This window comes from Rhamphochromis longiceps, linkage group LG7, assembly GCF_057381845.1.
Source record: "Rhamphochromis longiceps isolate RC_006_pf linkage group LG7, R_longiceps_female_GT1.1, whole genome shotgun sequence".
Lineage (NCBI taxonomy): Eukaryota > Metazoa > Chordata > Actinopteri > Cichliformes > Cichlidae > Rhamphochromis > Rhamphochromis longiceps.
Genome location: NC_140563.1, coordinates 52,471,283 through 52,496,308, shown reverse-complemented (window position 1 = coordinate 52,496,308; position 25,026 = coordinate 52,471,283). Strand labels below are relative to the sequence as shown.

The following is a 25,026-nucleotide window of genomic DNA, read 5'->3' as shown; positions in this document are numbered from 1 at the left end:
TGATCCTCGTCATATGTAACCATCATTCAGAATGAACCAAAGCTGACCCTGATGTGAAGCATTCATCCAGATTTGCTTTGTCTCCTCACAAAATCCACCGATTGTATAATTCAGTGGAATTCGGTTGATTTTGTAGTAAAAATTCAACAGTTTGAAGTGCTCATGAGAGCAGCTTCACTGTAACGTTCACTGGAAATTAATTCACGGAAACTTTATTCCACATTCAAAATATGCAACACAAGTGAGCACTAGCTATTATGTAATATTTGATTTTGTCTGATAGTGTGGTGTATATTCCTGGTGTGTGGGGTAGATAAATATCCTAAAGGGACAGCAAGTCTTTCTTCACATGGTTGGACAGACGGCTAGTAAGTGGTCCCTGTCTCCAGTACCAGCTTCACATGCACAGACACACAAGCTTCTCCTTTCATCATCATCTCTAAGGCTATGCTTTCTTTCAGCGCCACAATTAGTCAAGTCTTATATACTCTGATGTCCCTACACTCACCCGAAGCAACGGAAAAGACATTTCTAAAACCATGAACTCAATCCTGCTGCACAGCCTGAAAGCACAGTTTTCCATAGGCATTCAATGTCCATTAGACTCTGTACCTCAGCACACAGTTCAGGTTTTATTATATTAACCAGTTAAACTCATTTGGAGTGTGTTTTTAGATATAAAATGATTTACATTACGGTGGTATGGTCTCTGAAAGTGTATAGCCAGAACCTGAGCGGTCCTGTAGCCTGCCTATTTCCACTAGGGGTGGGTTTTTATAATCGATTCATCGATTAAAATCGATTCTGGCTTGGATAACGTAAAATCGATTCATTAAAATCCTGAATCGATTTTTTTTAATATAAATTTATTTTGCCCGAAATGCCAGAATCTCTGGTGACATCTCACAAAATTTCAAGAACCACCAAACAGTTAAGACAGTAAATGAGAGCAGGTACACGGATTCTGCACATAGACTTAAACACACAGCGCGACCCGCGGATCAGAATCAGTGAGATGTCGCCTTTCTCACCCGACGGCACGGACACGGTCGGGGCTGAAAGCCGACAGCTTGCTGATTCTGATCTGTCGGCGGGTCCGCACTTTGTGTTCACGCCCTTTATGAGCCGATTCTAAAGCTGTTAGTTTGATCTCTTTCCAAACAATATTGACCGAACCAGCAGCAAAAGAAGATTCACATAAACATCGTCATGAATTCACTCTGACTTTTACTGTTTTGCTTCCACCGTGATGCACAGCTCTCTCTCTCTCTCTCCCTCTCTCTCCCCCCTCTCTCTCTCTCTCTCTCTCTGTACTTCAAGAACAGTTTCCCTTTCTTCATTATTCGCTTGCTTGTTACGCACCAGTCTACTGTTGTTTACAGCGCTGTCAGCCGCTGTTTTTTTCCTTTTTACATTCTTCCGAAAAGAAAACCTCATTTCTGCTGTTCAATACTGAACAAATTTAAACTTTTTAAAATTATTCAAAATGCAAAACGCTTAACCGTGTCTCTAATAAAACCGCTGTAACTTCAGAGGTGATGTTCATATGTTGATTAATGGTTTTCTTTCGTTTTTGATGTACTGTAGAATATTTTTATAAAATCCCAGGCCAGGAAAATCACCTTCATGTTTTTCTGTGTTTTATCTTCAGCTACTTTGACACAAAGGCATCTGCTGTGACGCTTACACCTGTGATAAAGTCTTGCGTCTGTCAGCTTCCTTTTTATTGACACAAAAATATGTAAATGTACTGATCTGAATTATAATATTTCTGACTGTCAAAATTTCCCAGATTTAAATCGAATCGAATCGAATTAAATTGAATTAAATCGAATCGTGGATCGAATCGATTCAGGACCTTGTGAATCGGAATTGAATCGATTCTAGAAATCAGTGACGATACCCAGCCCTAATTTCCACTGTTAATGCTGCCACAAAGCCTGCCGTAGCTAATCTCGAGTACAAACACAACTAAAGTCAACGAACCAGCAAGTGGATATGCTTCTGTGTATTGTTGGAACACATATGCCAGGTTCCTGCCAGAAAAGACACCAGTTCTAGGTGGATAGGACAGTACAAATGACCAAATTACCCCCCCTGCTAAAACACTCATTGTGCTGAGATAGACAGAACAGCCAGTCTGCGTATGTGCAACTCTCCAAGGAGAAACGGGGATGAACACCATCTGACAGGTACAGGTTCGTAACATTTGTCTTGTTCTTCACTGACTTTTTAAAATTGTATTTTTTTCATAATGAAAAAATGGTTACCTGCAGTAGCATGGTTCAGTGACATGTGGTGACTGCTGTTGCTGTTTAAGGTTGAGCTCAGTTTAAATACTTTGTACAGTGCTGTGCCCCTGTGTCACACTTACATTTAGATCATCAAACGTATTTTAATATTAGATTTATTAAGGCAAAAAGGCTATTCAAACCTACCTGGCCCTGTATGATAAAGTAATTGTCCCCAAAACCTAACAACTGGTTGTCTCACCCTTGGCAGCAAGGACTGCAATCAAGTCTTTGGGATGACTGGCAATGAGTCTTTCACAACTCTGTAGAGAAAGTTTGGCCCACTCTTTTTCACAGAATTGCTTTAATTCAGCCACATTTGAGTATTTTTAAGGATGAATGGCCTGCTTAAGGTCATGCCAAAGTATCTCAATTGGATTTCCATCCCAGTCTTCACTAGGCAAACAACAGTTTTTAGCAGGAACAATATGCTAATTCAGTGCTGTAGGAATTCAATTTTATGGCGTATTTTCCAATTATGTCCACAAAAGTTTAAATAAGGCAAAACTCAACTACAGTTAAGTTGTCAAATGATTTAAAGGAGCATTGAGAGAAGCAGGATGTGCCAGTCTAACTTGTGGCATTGCCAAGAGTTTAAATATTCATGTAAATGTGTTATTTCAGTCTTATTTAACAAACTAATAAGCATCCCACAAACCTGTTTTTCATCTTCGATGTGGAGGAGAGTACAGTTAAGACTGAGAAGTGTGTAATGAATGTTTTTAAAGATGAGTCAGAAACATTGTAGAACAAACTGTGAATGTGCTGTTTTCTATACAGGGAGTGCAGAATTATTAGGCAAGTTGTATTTTTGAGGAATAATTTTATTATTGAACAACAACCATGTTTTCAATGAACCCAAAAAAACTCATTAATATCAAAGCTGAATGTTTGTGGACGTAGTTTTTAGTTTGTTTTTAGTTTTAGCTATTTTAGGGGGATATCTGTGTGTGCAGGTGACTATTACTGTGCATAATTATTAGGCAACTTAACAAAAAACAAATATATACCCATTTCAATTATTTATTTTTACCAGTGAAACCAATATAACATCTCCACATTCACAAATATTTTTTTCCCCTCCTTGTAAATCTCACATTTGATGATGGACCACAGGTTCTCAATGGGGTTCAGATCAGGTGAACGAGGAGGCCATGTCATTAGTTTTTCTTCTTTTATACCCTTTCTTGCCAGCCACGCTGTGGAGTACTTGGACGCGTGTGATGGAGCATTGTCCTGCATGAAAATCATGTTTTTCTTGAAGGATGCAGACTTCTTCCTGTACCACTGCTTGAAGAAGGTGTCTTCCAGAAACTGGCAGTAGGACTGGGAGTTGAGCTTGACTCCATCCTCAACCCGAAAAGGCCCCACAAGCTCATCTTTGATGATACCAGCCCAAACCAGTACTCCACCTCCACCTTGCTGGCGTCTGAGTCGGACTGGAGCTCTCTGCCCTTTACCAATCCAGCCACGGGCCCATCCGTCTGGCCCATCAAGACTCACTCTCATTTCATCAGTCCATAAAACCTTAGAAAAACCAGTCTTGAGATATTTCTTGGCCCAGTCTTGACGTTTCAGCTTGTGTGTCTTGTTCAGTGGTGGTCGTCTTTCAGCCTTTCTTACCTTGGCCATGTCTCTGAGTATTGCACACCTTGTGCTTTTGGGCACTCCAGTGATGTTGCAGCTCTGAAATATGGCCAAACTGGTGGCAAGTGGCATCTTGGCAGCTGCACGCTTGACTTTTCTCAGTTCATGGGCAGTTATTTTGCGCCTTGGTTTTTCCACACGCTTCTTGCGACCCTGTTGACTATTTTGAATGAAACGCTTGATTGTTCGATGATCACGCTTCAGAAGCTTTGCAATTTTGAGACTGCTGCATCCCTCTGCAAGATATCTCACTGTTTTTGACTTTTCTGAGCCTGTCAAGTCCTTCTTTTGACCCATTTTGCCAAAGGAAAGGACGTTGCCTAATAATTATGCACCTGATATAGGGTGTTGATGTCATTAGACCACACTACCTTCTCATTACAGAGATGCACATCACCTAATATGCTTAATTGGTAGTAGGCTTTCGAGCCTATATAGCTTGGAGTAAGACAACATGCATGAAGAGGATGATGTGGACAAAATACTCATTTGCCTAATAATTCTGCACTCCCTGTATTCAGATTAGCACTCTGTTTTCTATAATGTGCCAGCAGTTTTTAAAGACACACAAGGTTAAAAGTCTTTTTTTCATAATCGCAACAAAAAAGTCTATTTGACCACGTGTCCGTTTGTCATATTACTTAAAATATACGTGCCATCTTTGGAAGTTGTGCTTCTCTGCCTGGGAGCATTCTTCCTTAGCATGAGTAGGCAGATAAAACTGGGCCTATCGTACTTTAGTATCGTTTGTTGGATAATGATTGAGGAAAGTGCTGCAGGCTTTCGAGCTGGCAGGATAGGCTGCCCTACTTCTAAATGTGATTTGGAGTCGCGTGTGCGTTTGTGTGGGTGTGCGCGCCTGCACATTCATTTCACTTCTCTCATCTTCTTCCAAAGTGCTACATATAAAGCCTGAAGGTCTCAATCTTCCATTCCCCCAATTCAGCTCCCCAAGACCCTGATCTTCTTTTTGTTTTACTACCGTATTACTCTCCCTCTCATCATTCCTCTCCTGTCTCAGATGTGCCGTGGTTCAAATATGCACAAAGCAGTTAAGGATTAAGCTCAGGTTGATGCAAACGTACCTCCATCAGTTAGTTACACATTACTCTTGCTCCTTTAACAGCTTCCTACTGCTTACTTGGGATGTCTTGATACCTTTAATGTAGCAAATTTATGATTTCCATATTTGGAGACACAGCTAAAGCATGGCTAATTTCCAGTTTGAATTGAACTCATCAACTCAGGTGAACCAACACTCCTCCTGACATGAATGTGGTTCAGTGTTCTCATCAGTCAGTCAAGCAATAAATTATTTCCTTCCTTCCTTATCTCATCTCACCTCATCTTAGTCACCATCTCTTTCCTTCCCAAAGCTGAGCTCTTTTAACCTTTGTCTGTGACAGTGATATTTAACTTGTATTTATATGGATTTATAGGACTTGCTTGCAATTAGGGCTGGGCCATATCATACCGTTCGATATAATGTTGGGCAATGATAAGAAAATGAAATATTGCGATAGAATATGGGTAAAATGCGCATGCGTAGTGCCTTTGTTTTCATATGCACATGGTGGAAAAAGCACGGCGGCGACGGAGAATGAGAAGGGCGAAAGCGGATCGTTGAATGAAGAGGATGAACCAGAATTGGTTTGTAAAAATGGTGCAACTTCAGTGGTGTGGAACTGGTTTGGCTTTCGTCCGTCAGATACACAACAAAGCACAATTTTTGGTAGACCATGCAAGCAGGAAATACGGCACACTTAAAATCAATCCTTTGATTTTCTGAAAAATTGACAGTGCCCCTTATAATCCGGTGTGCCTTATGTAGGAATTCTGGCTGTGCTTACTGACCTCGAATCGATTTTATGTGGTACACGACGCTCAAAAATCTGTCAAAAAATTTTTTAGTACGATACTACGAAGCCGCACCGCTTGATGGATTTTCAGAGCATTACAGTTATCGTAGTCAGGAGCCTCGCAGAGTGATACGTACTGTGCTTCAACATAATACTGCCTTATTGTGTGCGTATAACCTCTTAAGTTTTGTGGATATTATACATGGTTATGCTGAGGATATGTCGACCAATTTCCACTGGAAATGCCTTTTGGTTAAACTGTCAGCAAGGAATTTGCATTTGCACTGTTAAATTTTTAGCTTTGATGCACATAAAAAACAGCTGCTTTAAGTGAAAATACATTGATGGGTTTTTTTGCACTAATAAAGTTGTGGAGTTGTAAAGTATTTTGTCTTGCATCAGTTATATCGTCAGTGATATCGTTGTTGCAAATTTTCATATGTATATCGTGATAAATATTTTTGGCCATATTGCCCTGCCCTACTTGCAATTAATATATACCTTGTTTTAAGTTGCATGTAAACCTGTTATGCAAATCTAATTGAATTAAAAGCTGTGCATTTTCAAAAGGCAGTCCCACATTTATGTGTATTATGGACTGATACATAGAAAGCACATTCGAGTGTTTAATTGAAGTAAAAAGCACCTTGTTTTTAGCCTCATTCACCCAATCACAAAGCACTTTATTCTGTGTTTGTCTAACATTCACTCACACACTCACATGGGTGGAAACTTAGGGTTCAACATCTTTCCCAAGGATAATTCACATGTAAACATGTAGACCAGAGCTAGGGATTAAAATAGCAACCTTCCAATGACTAGATGACCCACCACGGCTGCTCCACAGTATAATGAGCTCTAGTAGATGTTTCTTCTTTGTGGACAGGCTGTGATCACCTGACCAGTGATACTGGGACTCTGAGGCTTACTGCTCTTTGTGGATATATGAGCAGATCTTACATGAGCTATCACGACTGCTTTCCAGACCTTAGCCAGTATAAAGTTAGTATAAAGGTGGAATTTGCACATTACACTACAAAGTGTCAGCTTAAATTGAAATCTATAAATTCTGAGCTAACCTGACACTGATGATGGACACCGCAACCAGTAGCTGTAAGATATTCCACGCCTTAAACTTAACCACCTTATTGCAAATGCACTCCTTTGTCCATTGTAGCCTTGGAATAACACACAAATATTATGTTTGTTATTATTTAAACAACAATTCATTAATATTAGATAAAACTTTAAATTTCCAGTATCATGTCACTTGCTAAGCAATACTATTTACCTTTGAAAATGTAATAATCATGTGAATGTAATATTATGTGTATGGCGATATTTGTTCAGCTGTTTGAAATAACCTGCCCATTGAAAAAGTGTAACAAGCTAGGTTCTGAACGTAGCTTTATTGACATCTGGATCCACGTACTCAGGATTGATGTAAAGAGGATAAAGCATGTGAGTGTGTGCAGGCAAGACGTTGTGGTGCCACTGCTTTCTGATTTGAATGTATGCTTGGCATCAGCTGGTAGAATCAGCCTGCAGCACAAGAGAAGTTATAAAATGATGTATAAAACTGCCAATCAGATTTAATAACTTAATAACTGAAGGTGCCAGATTGACATTACTTATTGTTCCCACTCATTTGTACCTCTGACGGCACCCACAAGCCAGTGAATGCGATCAAACTAAAAGCAATCTAGCATAATTCTCCAGTTACTGTATCGCACATTGGCAGAGCCAATGATGTTCAGTGGGAGATTTTGTATTAACATAGATATCTTTGAGGCCACAACCTAACATATAATATATATGTTAAGTTGTTGCAAACATATATCAAATTGTTCAAATACTTTGTAGCACCAAACCTCTCAATCACAGCTTTTTTCATGTTCACTTCAAGTAAGACGTTTGTTTGACATAAGGTGAGCACAACGTTCCTTTTTAACATTACTAATTATTGTTAATATCTTGCTCTCTTCGACAGTGCATCTTTTATCCTCTCTCTTTCCCCAATCGGTCGCAGCAGATGGCTGCCCCTTCCTGAGCCTCCAGCTGGTTTTGCTACAGGTTTCGTCCTGTTAAAAGGGAGTTTTTCATTCCTACTGTCACCAAGTGCTTGCTCATAGGGAGGTCATGTGATTGTTGGGGTTTCCTCTTTGTTATTGTAGGACATTTACCTTACAATAGAAAGCGGCTTGACATGACTGCTGTTGTGATTTGGCGCTATGTAAATAAAATTGAGTTCAGTTTAGTTTGTCCTTTACTCGCAAATTTGTGAACTCACCTAAATTTGATGTCTGTGGCACCAACGGATGTTTAGTAGGGAAGCTAGAGCTCTTCTTTCTTTTAAACAGAAACGTCGTTGTCACTGGATCATTGAACAGTTCACAAACTAGACAAAGCTTGATTATAAACATAATCTGCCCAGCTTTGATGCATACTCTATTACATACAGTGCTGAGAGTGTTTTAAACAATAGTCTAAGTCAGTCTACTGGATGATCTCACCATTTGTGAACTGTGAGTTTATCCAGTTTATCATGTCAACATGTATTATCCACAGTAGCTGCTAATACCACTCTGTGATTGGCCAATACAGGCTCATACTTGTCTATTAACAATATCTTTGTCTTACAAAGAACCGTGTTCCTGCAGCATAAGCAGTATAGGTTAAAATACAGATAAAATAAAAACTGTTGTATTTTTAGTGGACTGACTGAAGACAAAAACATCAAGGCTTTCATGTTTTGTGATTTCCTTTACAGATTTTATGTAACAAACTGCTGCAGTGAAAGTTGGAGAAACTGTTTGCTGCATTCATTGTTATCTTCACAAGCATCAAGCCATCAGGGCAGAAGAACTGAATGAATAATGAGGGAAGAGACAGCCCACAAGCTGTATAATGATATGCACTGGAGGCTTTAGCTTATTTTGGGAGCAGAATCTCAATTTCCTAAACTCTGAACTCTTTCATGTTTTCTTGTGCTTCCTTTGAATAATTTGATCCCAGCTGAATTTCTGTGTAATCTTTGACTGGTCTGGTTTCTCACTTTCTCTGCCTGTCTTTGGTGGCTTTTGATAAAGCCTAAGCTCCTTAGATCTTGTTCTTTTTTCATGTCTATTTGTCTCTATTTCCTGTCACCATCACCTAGATTAGGTACATCAGACAAGTGCAGGAACATGTTGTAGCTTTCCAGAATGATCCTGACTCCATTATACCAGCAAGCAATTTCATTCTGCTGACCATCTGTAAAAGAACTTTGGACACAGTCATATCAAATGTCAGTCATATCACCAACCTGTGTCTCTGTTGAAGAGCCAGCTATTTGTGAAAATCTAATGAGATGCCCACAGCAGCCATTGGGGAGCACTTGTGCCCAAACTGAAAAATCCCATGAGTAGATTGCCATGAAACTTGTCTCCAGAGAATAAATCCTTTACTTCTAGTGCCTCGTTAAGCCCAATAAACTTTATATGGAATGCGTCTGCAGTTACTGATTGTCTTTAAAAAACTAGCACAAACATGAATTCACCCAGAAGGCCATCAGTCAGTAATTTACTTCATTTAGCACCATGATCAGATACAAGTGCAATTTTTCCTTTATGGTGGTTGCTCCATCACGTCCCCCAAAGAGCCAATTAGAGCCAATCATTTTTATGCATTCATGCACAAGAACGGTAGAGGGTCTGTTCTGTTTTGGGGGATTTCACTGGCAAATGTCTAGATGTGGTATTTATGAATACTTTATGAATACTTTATGAATGTTGGCTCTCTTTTCCTATTTTTTGCATAGGGGACTTGCTTCTTTAAGGAGCTAAACTAAACTAATATTGCCCCAGATTAGAGCTTGGCAATTGGATATATGAGCTATTTGCAATCAACTGAGTTCATCAGTGTAAGAGTAATGTAGTTCTTCTGAATCTGGTAATGTATGGTTAAGTAATGTAGAATGGAGCGCCAGTGTGGAAATCTCAATTCTTGTCTCTGAACAAGTTATCTCAGCGCTTATGCTAAGCAAGCTAGTTACTTGTAGCTCCTGACTGAGCCTGACTGATATATTGGCAAATATTGGTTATATGCCAATATACTGATATTCGCATATATAATGCTGATTAAAAAAAATAAAGAAGAGAAGTGAAGACGTGGGAGAAACACCCTTCAGCGATTTTATGACAGTTGCATAGTTTGTCCACCAGAGGGGGTTGGAGTCGAGCCAAGGCTGCTGCATTTAGCTTTGCAGCAAAACACCCAAGATTATTTTTTAACTGCACTGTCTAGGGCTACTCGATTATGGCAAAAATGATTATCACGATTATTTTCACTGAAATTGAGATCACGATTATTTGACGATATTTATTTAACCCTTTAAGACCTACTATAGAACCAAGTCCACCAGAGCTTATATTATTTTTTTTACATGCTGTAGTGCCATTTGTGGGAGCATTTCAAGTTGCTATACATCAATACAACTGTTATAGCCCATATTTTAATAATATGTCTGCATTAAGTCCATAGTAATTACATAAATTGCAAAAAAGTGCAATAAACTACAAAAAAAATTGAAAATCGCTTTTGTTTTGTTTACATATATTTCTACTTGGAGAAATTTAAGAGGTTTATCCCTCAAAACTTTAAATACAATAAAGTTGCAAAAAATAGTTTCCCACCACAGGAAATTTATTTTGAGTGTCTTCATAGTTTTATTTTGGAGATACAGCAATTTTTATATACTGCAGGAAAAACAAAAAACAATCCTATGATGCAGATTTGCAAAGAAAACAGCATGTGCATCATTTCACTGTGGGAAGTGTTACGAACAGCTGATAGGAACGGCAAAGCGTGTTTCTGGAATATTATGTTTTTGTTCCTGCAAGCGCTTTTTATGCAATTTTTGCAAAGCTATATGTGGAACGAAACCGTGACCGAGGACAAGCTGATGGCATCAGATGTAAGTACAACTCCTCCGGTTTCATATGCAAAACAAATTATTGCGCTCAGATTCTACAGGGATTTAAAAATAGTTACGCAAAACGGAGCGTGCTGCTCTGACCGGATTTAAAGGGTTAACAACAACTTTAAAAAAATAATATAAAATAGTGTGCAACACCACTGAAGTTTTTTTTTTTTAAACTCTCTTTTCAACCAACGGCAGTCACTCTCCAAATAACTTCTGCTTAGCTTTCCGAGCTTCCCTCGGGTCCTCTTAATCAGCGGTCTCCAACCTTTTTTGCGCCACGGACCGGTTTATGCCCGACAATATTTTCACGGACCGGCCTTTAAGGTGTCGCGGATAAATGAGGGAGGGGCTAATAATCGGCTCAGTCATTTTTAATGATCGTTGAAAGCCCAGATCGTAATCGTGATTAAAATTCGATTAATTGAGCAGCCCTAGCACTGTCACATTATCTTAGTAATATGCAATTTTTTCAGATTTTTGTGTGTCTAAGAAGAAAAAAAACCTTTTGCTAATATATAAATACAGCTGGGCTCTAAACACCATCATACATCACAGATTGTGAGGTTTTAATGACTGCTGGCTTTTTCATGTTTAAACCCCACCGGTTAAATCCCCCAAATTGGTAATATATTCTTTTACACGACAAACAAGTGTGTATGTGTGTGAGCAGCGTGGGTCCGCTGTAGACTTTCTGGGTAATAAGTGAAAAGGACAGTACAGGAATAGTCCTGGTTATCAGACTGCACACTGCTCATCTCCACTAAGTCCTTTGATTCTGCACAAAAGGCATTCGGTGTATTTGATCTCTTTGATTGCGTCCAATCTTCTGCAGTGTATTACTACTGAAGGACCTCAAAGACTCAGGGCCGCGAAATGAAAACACCAAATAAGATACCTGATTAATTTAAAGAAATGAATGCAGGCCAGATTCAGTCTCCTCTTTCTCTGTGACTCCACTCGACCCCTGCCATTTGAGTTTGTAGTTACATTCCAGGTATTGTGGGAATCGTACAATGATTTAAACAGTTCACTTAAATATTATTACATACAGTGTTAACCCTGTCTTGTGGAAGGATGCAGTCAGGTTGGAATGAAATTTGCAGACAGCACTAAGCTGACTGTCATCAATCAATGCCATGTGGTGGCACACTTTGCACTGCCTTCTGTTGTCAGACATGTTGTTGCTGGTGTAGTGGGCTGCATGAGAAGCTGTCTCAGTCATAGATTTAAGCTACTCACGTCTGAGCTTCATGAAAGCTCTCGAACTCTCTTAAAGCCTCCTCAAGGGGACTTTTTGGGGGATGTTTGCATGTAAGGCACAGATGGTGGGCAACCCTGATTCACAGCCCATGTTTGCCTCCCTAAAACAGGGTTAGCATGTGATTAAGCACTGACCTCAAACCTTGCATTGTTCGAGTAAATGGTTCATCACATAGTGTTTCCCCAACACCCAAGATGATTTGTTTTTAGCCCAACAAAGAGACAGCACACAGAGAACAACTACTGAAATGATTAGTATCCATTCATCCATCCATTCTCTTCTATCCAATTAAGGTTTACAGGGGGTCTGGAGTCTATCCCAGCTGCCATAGGGCGAGAGGTGGGGTCCACCCTGAACAGGTCGCCAGTCTGTTGAAGGGTTTGAAATGAAATGCTTAACAGATTAACAAAAAACTGTTTTACCAGCTATTTTGACAATCAGTTATCAGTTATTCTTAAGATGCTTTATATTGTGAGGTACAGACAATAACAGAGAACACGCCATATGAGCAAGCACTTTCAACTGTGGGAAGGAAAAACTCCCTTTTAACAGGAAGAAGGACTCAGGGACGGGCAGCCAGCAGCCATGAAGGGTTGAGGGGAGACAGGAAAAACTACACACAGTGGAAGAGAGCCAGAGACTAAAAATGACTAATTATTAAATACAAAGTAGTGTGTAAACACACAGATTTCTAGAAGGGGAAATCAGAGCCTTATTCAAAAAAATCTAAAAATATCAAAACATTTTTTCTTCTGGGTCTCAGCTTATTTATTTATTTTTTTCAAAGCAGATGTCAGATATTACATACACAAGTGTTTATTAGTCAGCCTATAGTACCGTACAAGCTCTGTTACAGTATGGATGTAGATCGCTGATGGTTGCCCCCCTGCACTGGGTGCTAAGGGGATTTTATGGCTTGTGATCTGACAGCGTTCATCCCAGTAATCCTATTACTCTGACTGCTGCTTTGCCAGACTACTGCTTTGGACAGAGTCACACTCAGCATCCCTGTATCAGCCAGATGCCTTCGTTTACCCCCTTTCTGTATGATGCCCTGTTGCCCCAGTGGCTCCACCTGCCATTTCAGACACACAGTTTGGTTTCAGTTTTCATTGGTGCTTTTTTAAACAGAAACACTCCGGCCTAGATGGCGTCTTTATTGTAATATAAACCCCTGGCTAAATCGATCCTGAGTGGTATCCAGACAGCCGTGCGCTTTATAAATGACACAGAGGGCTATTATTTGCATCACTGTTGTCAACCATACCGAGCAGGTAAAATTATCCAACAGATTCAGCTGTTCAGATTCATCATCAGGGCCAGATTTCCTTTCCTTGAGAACTGTGTTTAACTATAAAGAATGAATAATTTTTACCCACACTCTTTGGAATAAGTCTGATTATGACCTTCAAAACACCAACAAGTGTTCATAGTATCACATTTAATGTAGATTATTTCCATAATTTTAACAAAACTGCACAAGTTTCAGACACTGTCACTGTCTCTTAACCTCCTAGGACCAGCGTCCACATATGTGGACATCACATTTTGGGTTATTTAGACCAAAATACTCAATTTTGCTCTACAAGGGCCTGATATCCACTTACGAGGACATTATGCTGCTACTGTTCTATCAAGATTTTAAACGAATATCCTCATATGTGGCTCTTATTTTTCTTAAAAACAAAAATAAGGTAAAAAAAAAATAATCTGGTAATTCTTTGGTTTTACATTCATCGGGCTCCAATATGCACAAATATCAAAGAGAAATTAAAAATGCATGCTGTGGAAGAGTTCGGGTCCTAGGAGGTTAATGCAGCACTGGGTACTGAGATGCGTGTTGGTACAGTTCGCCCTCGCTTCCATTTTTTCAGATGTCAAGACATGCCTGATTAATTCCTCTGTTTTACACAACGTGTTAAAGCGCACCTGAAACACAAAGAAGTGTGTAACTCACTCTTTTAAGATAAGGGTTTTTCTAAGTTGTGAAATAACATGAATAACAGCCTCAGCTCCTCGTTCACCTTCAGCCTGTTTCTCATTGAGTGCAAGTGCTTGGCATGCTCAGGTTGTTCCTTTGTATTTCCTCCCTTCCCATGTGACTAACCCCGAGTAGCTGCCGTCAGCGCCCTGGGACTGGCTGTCCTTTCACCGTGCCTGTCAGTGACTCACTCAAGCGTGTGCCCATTCTCACTCCAAGGGCGCCAGCGCTCGAGGAGTGCCTGCCTTGGCCCTTACTGGGGCTTAGCTGCTTCTTCTGACAAGTCTGCCTCAAGTGTAGTTGAATCCTCTCCAAAGGTACTCACATCTCACGTCACGCTCGCTGCTTACCATCCGCGGAAGGTTTTCATCTTGACCTTGCCGCTTTCGTTTCAAACGTAACGACACGATGGCGATCAATCCATGCGCTCCGTTGTATTCGCTTCCCAGACTTTCATTCTTTTCCTCTCCCCCCTGCACAGATGCACGAGCACGAGCTGTGATGGTCAATTCTGTCTGTCAGTCACTGTAAACAGACTTGCGGTGTAAGTAATGAAAGCCATTTATCTAGAAAAGTAACAGCTGGAGGTCCCAGATGGAGCTGGTGGAGAGTCAGGACCAGCTGGTGAAGCCTGTATTCCTGGTAGAAGATTGTCACTAAAGTCCCAAAATAAACATGCTGAGGTCAGGTTAAAGAAGAGTAAATGACGGTGAAGCAGCGTAAACAAAGCCCTTCGATCAACACTGTGCCATGTTCTACTGAAGAAAAAAAGCTGCAGTTATTTAACAGCCTCCCGTCTTGCGCGTAAGCCCGCTGTCATGGAGGAGCCCCTATTTAGCAGGCCGTTAAGTATTCTGTTTTCTGCTAACACCCGCTCTCTCTTGAGAAAAGACTGCTGCTGCTCACTGGGGGCTGCAAACAGGAGTAATATCATTACACAGTAGAGAGCAGTCAGCACACGCGTTATTTCTCTTCATTTTGTCCCCTCAAACACACATATATATCTATATATAGAGAGAGAGATATGTAACGTCGCCGGGGTAAAGAAAAATAAAACTCCCCTCCATTTCTGATCTAGGCCAAGGTCGTTTTCCGGGGTAATTGCACCGACACACACATTCCTGCTGACTAACGATGAGACGTGCCAGGAGGTCTGGGCATCTCTGCTATCGTGAGAGTCACTCTGTCCTCCCTGTCTGGCCTCAGGAGTGACCGGCAGCAGCAATTTAAGCTCCACTTTCTGTTCAACTCATGCAGCAAAGTACATTTTCTTCATTTTTAATTGAATTTCGTTTTTTTCCCCCAGTAATTTGATTTCCCACCCCTCTTCCAAAAAAAATCTTTATTTTCATGTTAAATGTTCAGCTGTTGGAGTAGCTAGTCTGTCTTCCTGCCTCAGTTCTGCTCCCAACAGTCATCTCATTGTACCCTGAATCCAGGAAAAAAAGCAGTGAAATTCCTTGGAACTCCCCAAATCTGGGGAATTATAATGAAGCCGTTGCTAGGTTGCGATCTATAGGGCCTATTGTGGATTCCTGTATGGATTCAATGGTACAACGGGGAGCATGAGTGACCCACAATGCACCTCGCATTCCACTGCTTTTCAGGATTGCTGAAAGCGGGGAAGGGTTGTGAGTGGGAGTCGGGGGTGCGCCCTTCTCATTCCATGATTTTTATTTGCCCAACCTAAAACCCTCCTCATTTATTCATTCTTAAAATGTCCATTAACATCAAGCAGGAGGGGGAAAAATGTCCTTTTCCAACCTCTCATTTTAATTTTCTCAGAAGCCAGAATTTGAAACATGAATCGAGTAATGTTAACTGTAGGACTCGGTGGCCTTTCATTTAGAGGTTGCTGGCAGGTACCATTTGGGACCCGGAGGTTTATTTACAGTATCTGCAGTGTAATTACTTCCACATAATGACTGGGAGCTCTGTTCTTTGCTCTGCAGCCTCTCAAGAAAAAAGGGATATCAGTCACATCTTTGTCTCTTTTTCGTCTTTATATATGTACAGTAAGAATACTAAGAATAGAAAGATTACTGATCACATTCAGGGTGAAAATGGGCGTTACTTGTATACAAACACTATCTGAATTCTCCCATGATCACCATACAGGGTTAATTTAGGTAGCAGGGTCTATAGTATTATAATGTTTCTGATATCTGTATTTAAGGTAATCTAATGGTTTAATGGAGATTTTTAGCATGTAGCATGGTAACATTTGCTCATTAACACTGAACTAAAGGTGCACCTGACTGTCCAGGCCAGTCAAAGTCCTGGCTAGTCAAAGTCTAGCAGACATTTCAGTGATAAAATGTAGCATCACAGTGACGCTCGAGGGAAAATTAGGAAAGGTAACAGGATTTGTCTTTTGGACATGAATGTCAAAGCTGCTGTAATCCATCCACTAGCTACTGAGATATTTCAGTCTGGGACAAAGTCGTGTACTAACATTGCAGGCCTTAAAACCACATGAATAGATAGTCTTACATATTAAAGCTATTTTCCAAAATTTTAGTATCATTCTGAGGGCATTGCAGTTTGTCAGATAAACAATCTCAAGTATCTGATCTGGCTGCGGCTCTCATTGCCTTGAAGCTATTAAATATTTAATTACTCACAAATTGAAAATGCTCTGTAACCTTTTTTTGTCTTGCCTTCTTATACTTTCCTAATAAAAAGTGATTGATCTCTCTCCTTTGGTTTAATCTTCCTCTGTGTTTCTCTGTTGTAAAATAGCTAGCTCAAAACAAAATATAACAGTGATCTGAAATGTTCTACTGAGAGTGAGTTTTCCCTTCCTCGTTTTGTGCACATAGCAACTTCCATCACTATTCTTTCTGACACTTTCATAATAGATTGCAGAGAGGAAACGCTGACTGGAATTTGTTACGCTGTCTGGGAAGACTGATGAGTCTGAAGGCTTAAATGCTCACATCCAGGCTGAGAACGGTCTGAAGTAAATGCTCTCAGTATGTTCGCCTTGAGCTTTTACATTGCTGTAGTACTGCAACACTCACTGTCAGCATTGCAACTAAAGTTTTATGGTTAAAACCTAAGTCTTTGAAGGGAGATTTTTAGCTCATGTGCCTTTGCATGTCTGTTCAGTCTTCATTAGTCATGCACCTTTCATTACATTTCAGATCTTATTCCTCTCACGTGAGCCTGTAAATCTGGTTACCTAAATTTCTCTAACCTAATTCAGAAAGTTTCAGCATCCGTAGCAGCGCGCTAAAGTGAACTAAGCTCTTCTCTGGAATATCCTGAGGGTTTTCAGAGCTGACATATGCAACGGCTTAGTGCATCTTGTGTCATGAGCTTTTAATTGTTTGTTCTGATGTCAATACCGGGAAAACCATAACAATGCAAGTGCATTAAAAAGCCTTAATATTTCAAAACACTTTGCACTTAAGCAAAGAAAATATAAAAATTTCATACTTTGGATGAAGTTGCAAAATCCCACTTTACTTCACCATAATTCTGGCATAAACTGTGAATTATAAATGAGCTGTGTGAGTGTTCTCACATCCTTGTGCAAGTACAGTATAAAGGTAGTTTCGTGTCTCCTGTTTTGGTATTTATTAGACCTCACAGTGTAGATCAATGTATGGAGGATATTTTTGTTCTATTTTGTATTCCTCTGTCTTACATTAGATTGGTGTTGCAGATTTTTGTTAGGCTTTGGAACTGTTAGTTAGTGTTAGTACTTAGGTAATTCAATTTTCAGTTCAATTCAATTTTATTTATATAGTATTTATATAGGCTGCTATCATGACCGGTTGGGGGTGAAGGGAGGAAGGCAGGACAAAAAATACTTGGAAGAGTGTCAGAGATTAATAATAACTAATAGCTCGCAAGCTAAAGTATTTTAGTCATTGTCATAGCAGTTGTGTTGTTTAGGTTTTAATTTCTGGTTTATGACCAGACACTAGCCTCATGATGCTAAAGTATGACTCTGATGCTAGTTTGCTGCATGTTAGTATTTAGCTCAGAGCACCTCTATGACTGTGACAGTCCTCTTTTTTTAGCTCTCGGTTTTTTTTATTCCTCAGTCTTACATTAGAAATCTGTTGCAGATAATCCGTTTGGTCTTGGAGCCCCAAAAATCTTTCAGAAGTTAATTCTGTTACTTTCAGGACTTACGTTTAGCTTGTAAGCTAAATTGCTTTAATCATTGTCATAGTAGTTGTATAGTGTAGTCTGTACTATCTTGCTGATAGTGATTTTTTACACAGCGTGGCTCTCAAAAAATAAAGAAATGATTTAAATTCTGGTTTATGACCAAACACTAGCCTTGTGATGCCAAAATATGACAGTAAACACCAAGAATGCATGCTAGTTTTTTTTTTCTCATGTGGTGAATTTGCCCTGTAGAGTCTATTATTTCTTGCATGCTCCATTTGCCTGTCACTTTGTTGCTGGAACGTGAAAGTGAATTTCCCCAATGAGGGACAATAAAGAATATTTCTATTCTATTCTAGTATTTAGCTGAAAGCACTGCTATGGCTGTGACGGTACTCTTTTTTTGAATCCTGACTAGAATTTCTTTCTGTTTCTGCAGTGCATTTCTCTGTCCTCTTCCACTTTAAAGACCTATTCTCTGTTTAATCAGCTCTCTCAGGACTCCTTTCTGTATAATTAGAGACTGAAACTTTAATCACCATGGATCCAGGGCTGAGAGAGCAGGGCAAATAGACACAAGGAGAAAATCATCACAAAACACGGAAACGGGTGACAAAAATGACTTCATCGAGTCACAACAGTTATTTACTCTGTCTTTGGAGACATTCAGAGTGTGAATATATATAAGGTTAAAATACAACACAGATGTGACTCAGAATCATATCTGTTAGGTCTTGAATTCACAAGGCTCAGCTAATTGCTATTTACTACCATTGTGTAGCTGAATTAAAAGGTCACAATTTCCGGGGGGTCCTTACGTAACAACGGTTGTCTCTTAACCTCCTTTCCGGTTGTCTCTTTGTATCTGCTCGCCTCTCCTCCTATGTTCTCTCTTCCATTTTATAGGCTTCTTACCCTTCTTTGTCTCTATACTTTTATTCACATTTATTTTGCATGCCAACATCTTATATTCTCTTCTCTTCCATTCTTTTTACTCATTCAACGAACTGAAGTATAATCACATTTGCAATATAATATAGAAAATTTACTTTTGTCAGACAAGTTTTTTGCTGAGATTTAGAAGAAAATATATGAATCTGACTGCATTTGGATACATGAGTGTACTTTGGTTTTGGTACAACTAGATAAGCAACTTCAATGATGCTGAAGGCTTTTTTTATATTAAGATGGAGGAAGGGGAGCTGTGGAAGTTGTTTAAGTTGAGCTGAGTTGAGTTTTCTAAGCTAATCACAATCATGTTCAACTCCAATCAACTCCAGGCCTTGAGGGCTGGTGTTCCTGCAGGTTTTAGATGTGTCCTTGAACCAACACAGCTGATTTAAATGGCTAAATTAGCTCCTCAACATGTCCTGAAGTTCTCCAGAGGCCTGGTAATGAACTAATCATGTGATTCAGGTGTGTTGACCCAAGGTGAGATCTAAAACCTGCAGGACACCGGCCCTCGAGGCCTGGAATTGCCCACCCCTGTTCTAGATAGTAAGGTCTCAACATTTCCCCTCTGCAGCTGAATTTCATCTCATATTGCAGGCATATGTTACCAAATATAGTCCACAAAATATGGGCATTTTGGGACATGAAAGATGGATGTTTCCTGCGGCCTCACTGTAAGCCATTATAGCTGGTAGCTCACAAGAGTTGCTTCTTATTTATAACTGATCTGAGTCGACAGGCCAGACTTGCTAACTTCCTCGGCAGAGTGCCTGGCCAGCTGATGAGGTGGAAATGTGTTAGTCACTCTGTGCAGACACAGCTGTTGTGTACTTCTCAGCTAACAGAATGGAGACAAACCCATACCCAAGGCCTTGTACTTAAATGTTGTTTAATTTAGTAGGATAGTTTGTGTTCCAAGAAGAGATGTGGTTCAGCTCTGCAAGGCCACAGTCTTTATAACACGATACTCGATGTACTCGACTTGCATTGCAGCTGAGGGGCTGTTTTGTCTGTCTCTGAGAGCTTTGGCGAAGTGTTTTTTTTCTTGGCTGCAAATGTTTATCGGACTTGATCAGAATTCTTATTGCAAACTGCCAAGCCATTAAAAATGCTGATAAATTAAAGTGCACTGCTGTTTTTGTTTTAATGCTGATAGATTGTTCTCTTAATGCTGCCACCCTGCCAAAGCAAGACATCTCTCACTGCAGTGAAGAACTGGAGTTGTTGGTATATGTGTGCGATGCGACTGTATAACAAGTATGAAACACAATGTCAGAGTGAATTTTAAGTGAAATACAACAACCAAAATCCCTCTAATCACGTTCAGTGTTGGGTTTGAGCACGTGATTGACTGATTCGGTAGATGCATTAATGAGCAGCTGAACAGGTGTATGTAAAAAGTGACTGGTGAATGTAGTTTCTAAGCATTTTTCCAAAGGTATCTGATTTCATCCTGCATGTGTCTTCAGATAATCATCTGCAAGCAAACAGATGGAATTAGGAAATTGCTATAAAAGACTTATTTTCTATGATCATTCACTATTGTGCAGTCTAATTCTTTTTTTTTTTTTTTTTTTTTTTTTTTTTTGCCTGTCCCGTTTGGCTCTTTTGCCATCAGAATTGTTGTCTAAAGGCAAAGAAAGATGCCCAACGGATTTACTTTACCAAACTGACCATCCCAGCCTTGCCGTAATGGTCCATTTGATTCACCTTTTATTGTTTATTTTATTTTCACTTACTGAATACGGGACAGACTTGACTGGGGGAAAGAAGGGGAGAAAGAAAGAGGGAAAGAGAAACAGCTGAGAAGAGGGACGGGGGAGAAGGGCAAAAGACAAAAACCAACAGAATAAGCAGAGAAAAAAAAAGAAATAAAAAATGCATATATCAATCACCTGGGTCACCTGCTGAGAAAGAAAAAAGAAAGCAAGCAGAAGAGAACAAGAGTAATAGAATAAACAACATCACAATGATATATGGGAATATGACAGTAAATACTAAATGTTAAACATTATTGTGCAGCACATAAGATCAACAGAACACAGTGTGCTTTGAGGTAGGAGCCAAAAAGGGTGTAGTTTGTGGGTGTGATCACCCGTGTGTACACCTGTGAGCATGGACGCGCTTGTTTTTTTAAAAGGTTCCTTCATGTAATGATCTGCTAGAGGGTGTGGGGGGGCCACAGCCCCGTCCTCCAGGGCATGAAGCAGGTATGGAGGAGATCAAAACTCCAGACATCCAGAGGCCCCCAGAACACAAGAGACCAAGGAAGACCAACAGAGGGGCAGCCGCGCCACTGTCCCAGAAAGAGCTGAGGAGAGTCCCAGATGAGGGCTCACTCAGCAGCCGCGGAGCAGAAGCCAGGGGGAGTTGCAGTGACGCGCCCGTGAGCTCCGCCGGCAGCCAGCCGCGCCTGAGTGACCGAGCCCCAGGCCGAGAGGCCGGGGGCACCCCACCTCCGAAGTGGCCCGAGCGAGCCCCAGGCTCCAGGCCCCGATAAGCGGCCGCCAAGGAGTGAGCCGGTGTGTACCTGGACGCCCATCCCCGGACACAAAGAACCACCAACGCACCAATGTCTGAGGGAGTCCGCCACTGGCAGGGGAAGTGGTGGTAGGGGGAGATAGGCCACCAAACCTTGGAGGGCCTGAGATGTCCCCAGAGAGGTGGCGCCTGACACCCAACCTGACATATAGACACAGACATACAGGCACCCACAGATACAAACATCCATTCCCACCCTCATGCTCTCATATGCTCTTACTCCACACTCAACCAACGTGGAGACAGACATAAAGAGACGCTGTACACACGATCACACTCCCCAAGCGTACTCTACAAACCGGGTCTAGGTACCCTTTCACCTGGAGGGGGGAACTGCACCCAGACCCAGGTGGTGTTACCCTTTTCCCTGCGGTGGGGGGAGGCAGACCGCCCCGACTCCGCAGCAGCAGGGAGGCCCCACACTCCAGACCGCAGTCGGACGGCCAACTCCTCCTCCTAGCCCCCCCGCTCCAGCAGGTCGCAGAGAATGGGGGTGAGAGAAGACTCCAAACCTCCCTCCACCCGCTCATTGTAGTGTTGATGCATGTGTGTTCTAAGGTGCATTTAAAACCCAGGAGGGCTTGGAGCTACCTGCCAGAGAGCAGCAGGTAAGCGCATGGTCCCTCCTGCTGGCCCTCAATGTCTACGTGTATTTAACCTTGAGAGGTGGGCAACGACGCCAGGGGTGGGGTGTACACCCTGATGGTACTTTTGGTGCAGTCTAATTCTTACTTAGTTAAAGCTCCACTACTGCAGCAGTCACATTTCTATCCTGCAGAAAAGATAAGATGCTCTTTATGTATGCATGATTAATATTCCGATCTACTTTTTTTCATTTACTTTCCCAGTACGAATTCAAGGCCAAGAACATCAAGAAGAAAAAGGTCAGCATCGTGGTGTCTGTGGACGGGGTCAAGGTGATGCTAAGGAAGAAACAGAAGGCAAGCTACCAGAATCCAAAATGACCGTTTTCTCCTGGATTCAGAAATGAAGCACCACCACGAGAATATTAGAACTGAGATATAAGCTCTTTCTTTTCATTCACAGAGAAAGGAATGGACATGGGATGAGAGCAAAATGCTGATCATGCACGATCCAATATACAGGTCAGTGCACCCCTCGAAACAAGTTCATATCTTCATATATAAACAAGCAATAACATCTCATCTTCCCTTTTTCGGTTATAGACTCAGAGGATAAAGCTGCCTGATATTCAGCACAGTCTGTTCTTTGCTCTCTGCATCTTGATGTATGCTTTACCCAAAGTAATTGCTTTGAGTAGACTACAGGTTATACAGTGTACCCCTCTAAGTGGATATTTTGTCCTTTACTGCGGGCCCAGTGGATGTAGCTTTTGCATGCTTTACATGTCCTCACGTGTACGTTGCTATACATAATGGGTGGCTATATATGGAAAACGAGGCCTACATTCATAATACATAGGGGACAGCTTATGCATGCACTGTAGTTAGTGAAGCATGTTTCTGTCATTGTTTAATTTTTTTTTAGTCAAACAGTCACCAGTTGACAAGGTGAAGATGTCACCTGCTCCCAAGCGATTTAACTGTAACGTGTCAAAATTGTACTGCATATCAGATGCTAGTAGGAGCAAGGTTTGTGTGCAGTCAGAGATTTGAGTGCAAGTTCATGTAAATTATGGATAAATCTGTGGGAGGATCTCATTTGGCAGAACCACACCTCACCAAGGGTCTTAGTGATGTTCAATGTAATTATCCTTTCTGTGTGTGTAAGTGTGCTTTTTGAGCAGTAGGTCGCTATAATTTGTTTGCCTGCTTCCCAGTGGAGACATTTGACAGTAGAGGAGCTAGAAACAGATGAAACATTGACCTGTGCCAGTTTACTGCACTGGCAGTAGTGTAGTATCAACCACGACATAATGTCTGTACAGTATAAGCCACAGTAGTGTAGTACAGTAGCAGGTGTCTTTGAAAAAGCACTTTGAGCACAGTATTGCTCTTTTACTTGATTCTGAAGAAGGTGAATTATTTGTGCTTCATTAATGGCTCCACACCCTCATGATATAGGATTTTAAGACCGATAACAAAGCCAATGTTCTGCGATCACGTTAAAGCCACTAATATTTTTTTCTTTTAGAAAAAAAAAGTCCCTTTCAGTTGTTATGTGTAGTTATTTATTAATTAATTTATTAACTTATTTATGCTCTGCCTGGCTCTGCTGATTGTTTGTGACACTCCAAACACACGTTGCCAGTGGGGAAGTTGCAAAGTGCCCTCCGGTGGACAAACTATGCAACATCAACATAGACAAAGTAGTTGAACGGTGTTTCTCCTGTTTTTTTCAGCCATAATAAACGCCAATACTGAATTATTTGCAGATAAGCAAAAGGCAAATATCCTGGCGCTGCTAAATCAGTGGGGCTCCACTCATTTATTTGCTATTAGATACAAATGCCTAATATTAAAAGGCAAGAGAGTTTTTTTTAAATCAGCTGTTGTGTTTTCAGGATTTTCTACGTATCACATGACTCCCAGGACTTAAAGATCTTCAGCTACATTGCAAGAGATGGCTCCAGTAATTCCTTCAGATGCAACGTCTTCAAGTCAAAGAAGAAGGTACAGTTTGACTGGCTCACACGTCTTCTAACCAGACTCATGAAAAGCTTATTATGGGTCCCCGCTATGTCCACTATGATAGTTACAGCCATTTGAAGTTAGGGCCAGCAGAGCTTGGTTACAGGGGCCTTTAGAGGCAGAAGAAAGAAAACACTATGCAGAAGACATCAGGTCTGGTAGTTTAGTATTCTGTGATTTTCACTTTGCTGTTTCATTCAAGAATATTTCATTCTGATGATATCAGCTCTGTTATTCGATATTTGGTTTTAAATTTGATTTAAGATTCAATTTGTAGTGGCTTATTTAATATTCGGTGGCTTACCAGATCCACAGCATGCTGTGAATACAGAACAGATGCACTCAAGGACAAAGATTACAGCTGCATATTTGAGACAAGGATTTCTTTACTTTTCCCCATTTTAGGTTCTTTTTATATGTCCGCAGTTTTTTGCAAGTTACTGCTGCTCTGGTTTTTACATCAGTCATGAAAATTGTGCCACAAAGGGGATTTTGTTTTTGTCCAATTCATAAAATGTCAAAATTACTAATAGTTCATATTTAAAACTTGTATTAGGCTGATCAGTGTAACTGACTTATTATGCTGTACTTCTGCTATAAGCATTGATTTCTATCACAATGTTCCTCTTTTCTGTGGCAGACACAGGCCATGCGTATCGTGCGAACAGTAGGTCAGGCGTTTGAGGTGTGCCACAAGCTCAGCCTGCAGCACGCCGAGCAGGACGCTGACGGGCAGGCTGACGGAGAAAGTGACAAGTCAACAGAGGAGCCCAGCAGCCACGGTGAGGACAACAT

At 40.8% G+C, this 25,026-nt stretch overlaps 2 protein-coding genes across 2 annotated transcripts in view; one reads left to right on the top strand and one right to left on the bottom strand.

Moving 5' to 3' along the window:
* LOC146666312 (uncharacterized) overlaps positions 1–25,026 on the bottom strand; it is a 477,181-nt gene that overhangs the window by 354,105 nt on the left and 98,050 nt on the right. The window lies entirely within an intron of this gene.
* The window catches only part of LOC146666314 (carboxyl-terminal PDZ ligand of neuronal nitric oxide synthase protein), a 57,267-nt gene that overhangs the window by 8,469 nt on the left and 23,772 nt on the right, over positions 1–25,026 (top strand). The window contains exons 3-6 of the mRNA XM_085414257.1: positions 22,468–22,560; positions 22,667–22,725; positions 24,105–24,213; positions 24,872–25,013. Of these exons, the coding sequence (XP_085270383.1) occupies positions 22,468–22,560; positions 22,667–22,725; positions 24,105–24,213; positions 24,872–25,013 (403 nt within the window). The remainder of the gene's footprint in view (positions 1–22,467; positions 22,561–22,666; positions 22,726–24,104; positions 24,214–24,871; positions 25,014–25,026) is intronic.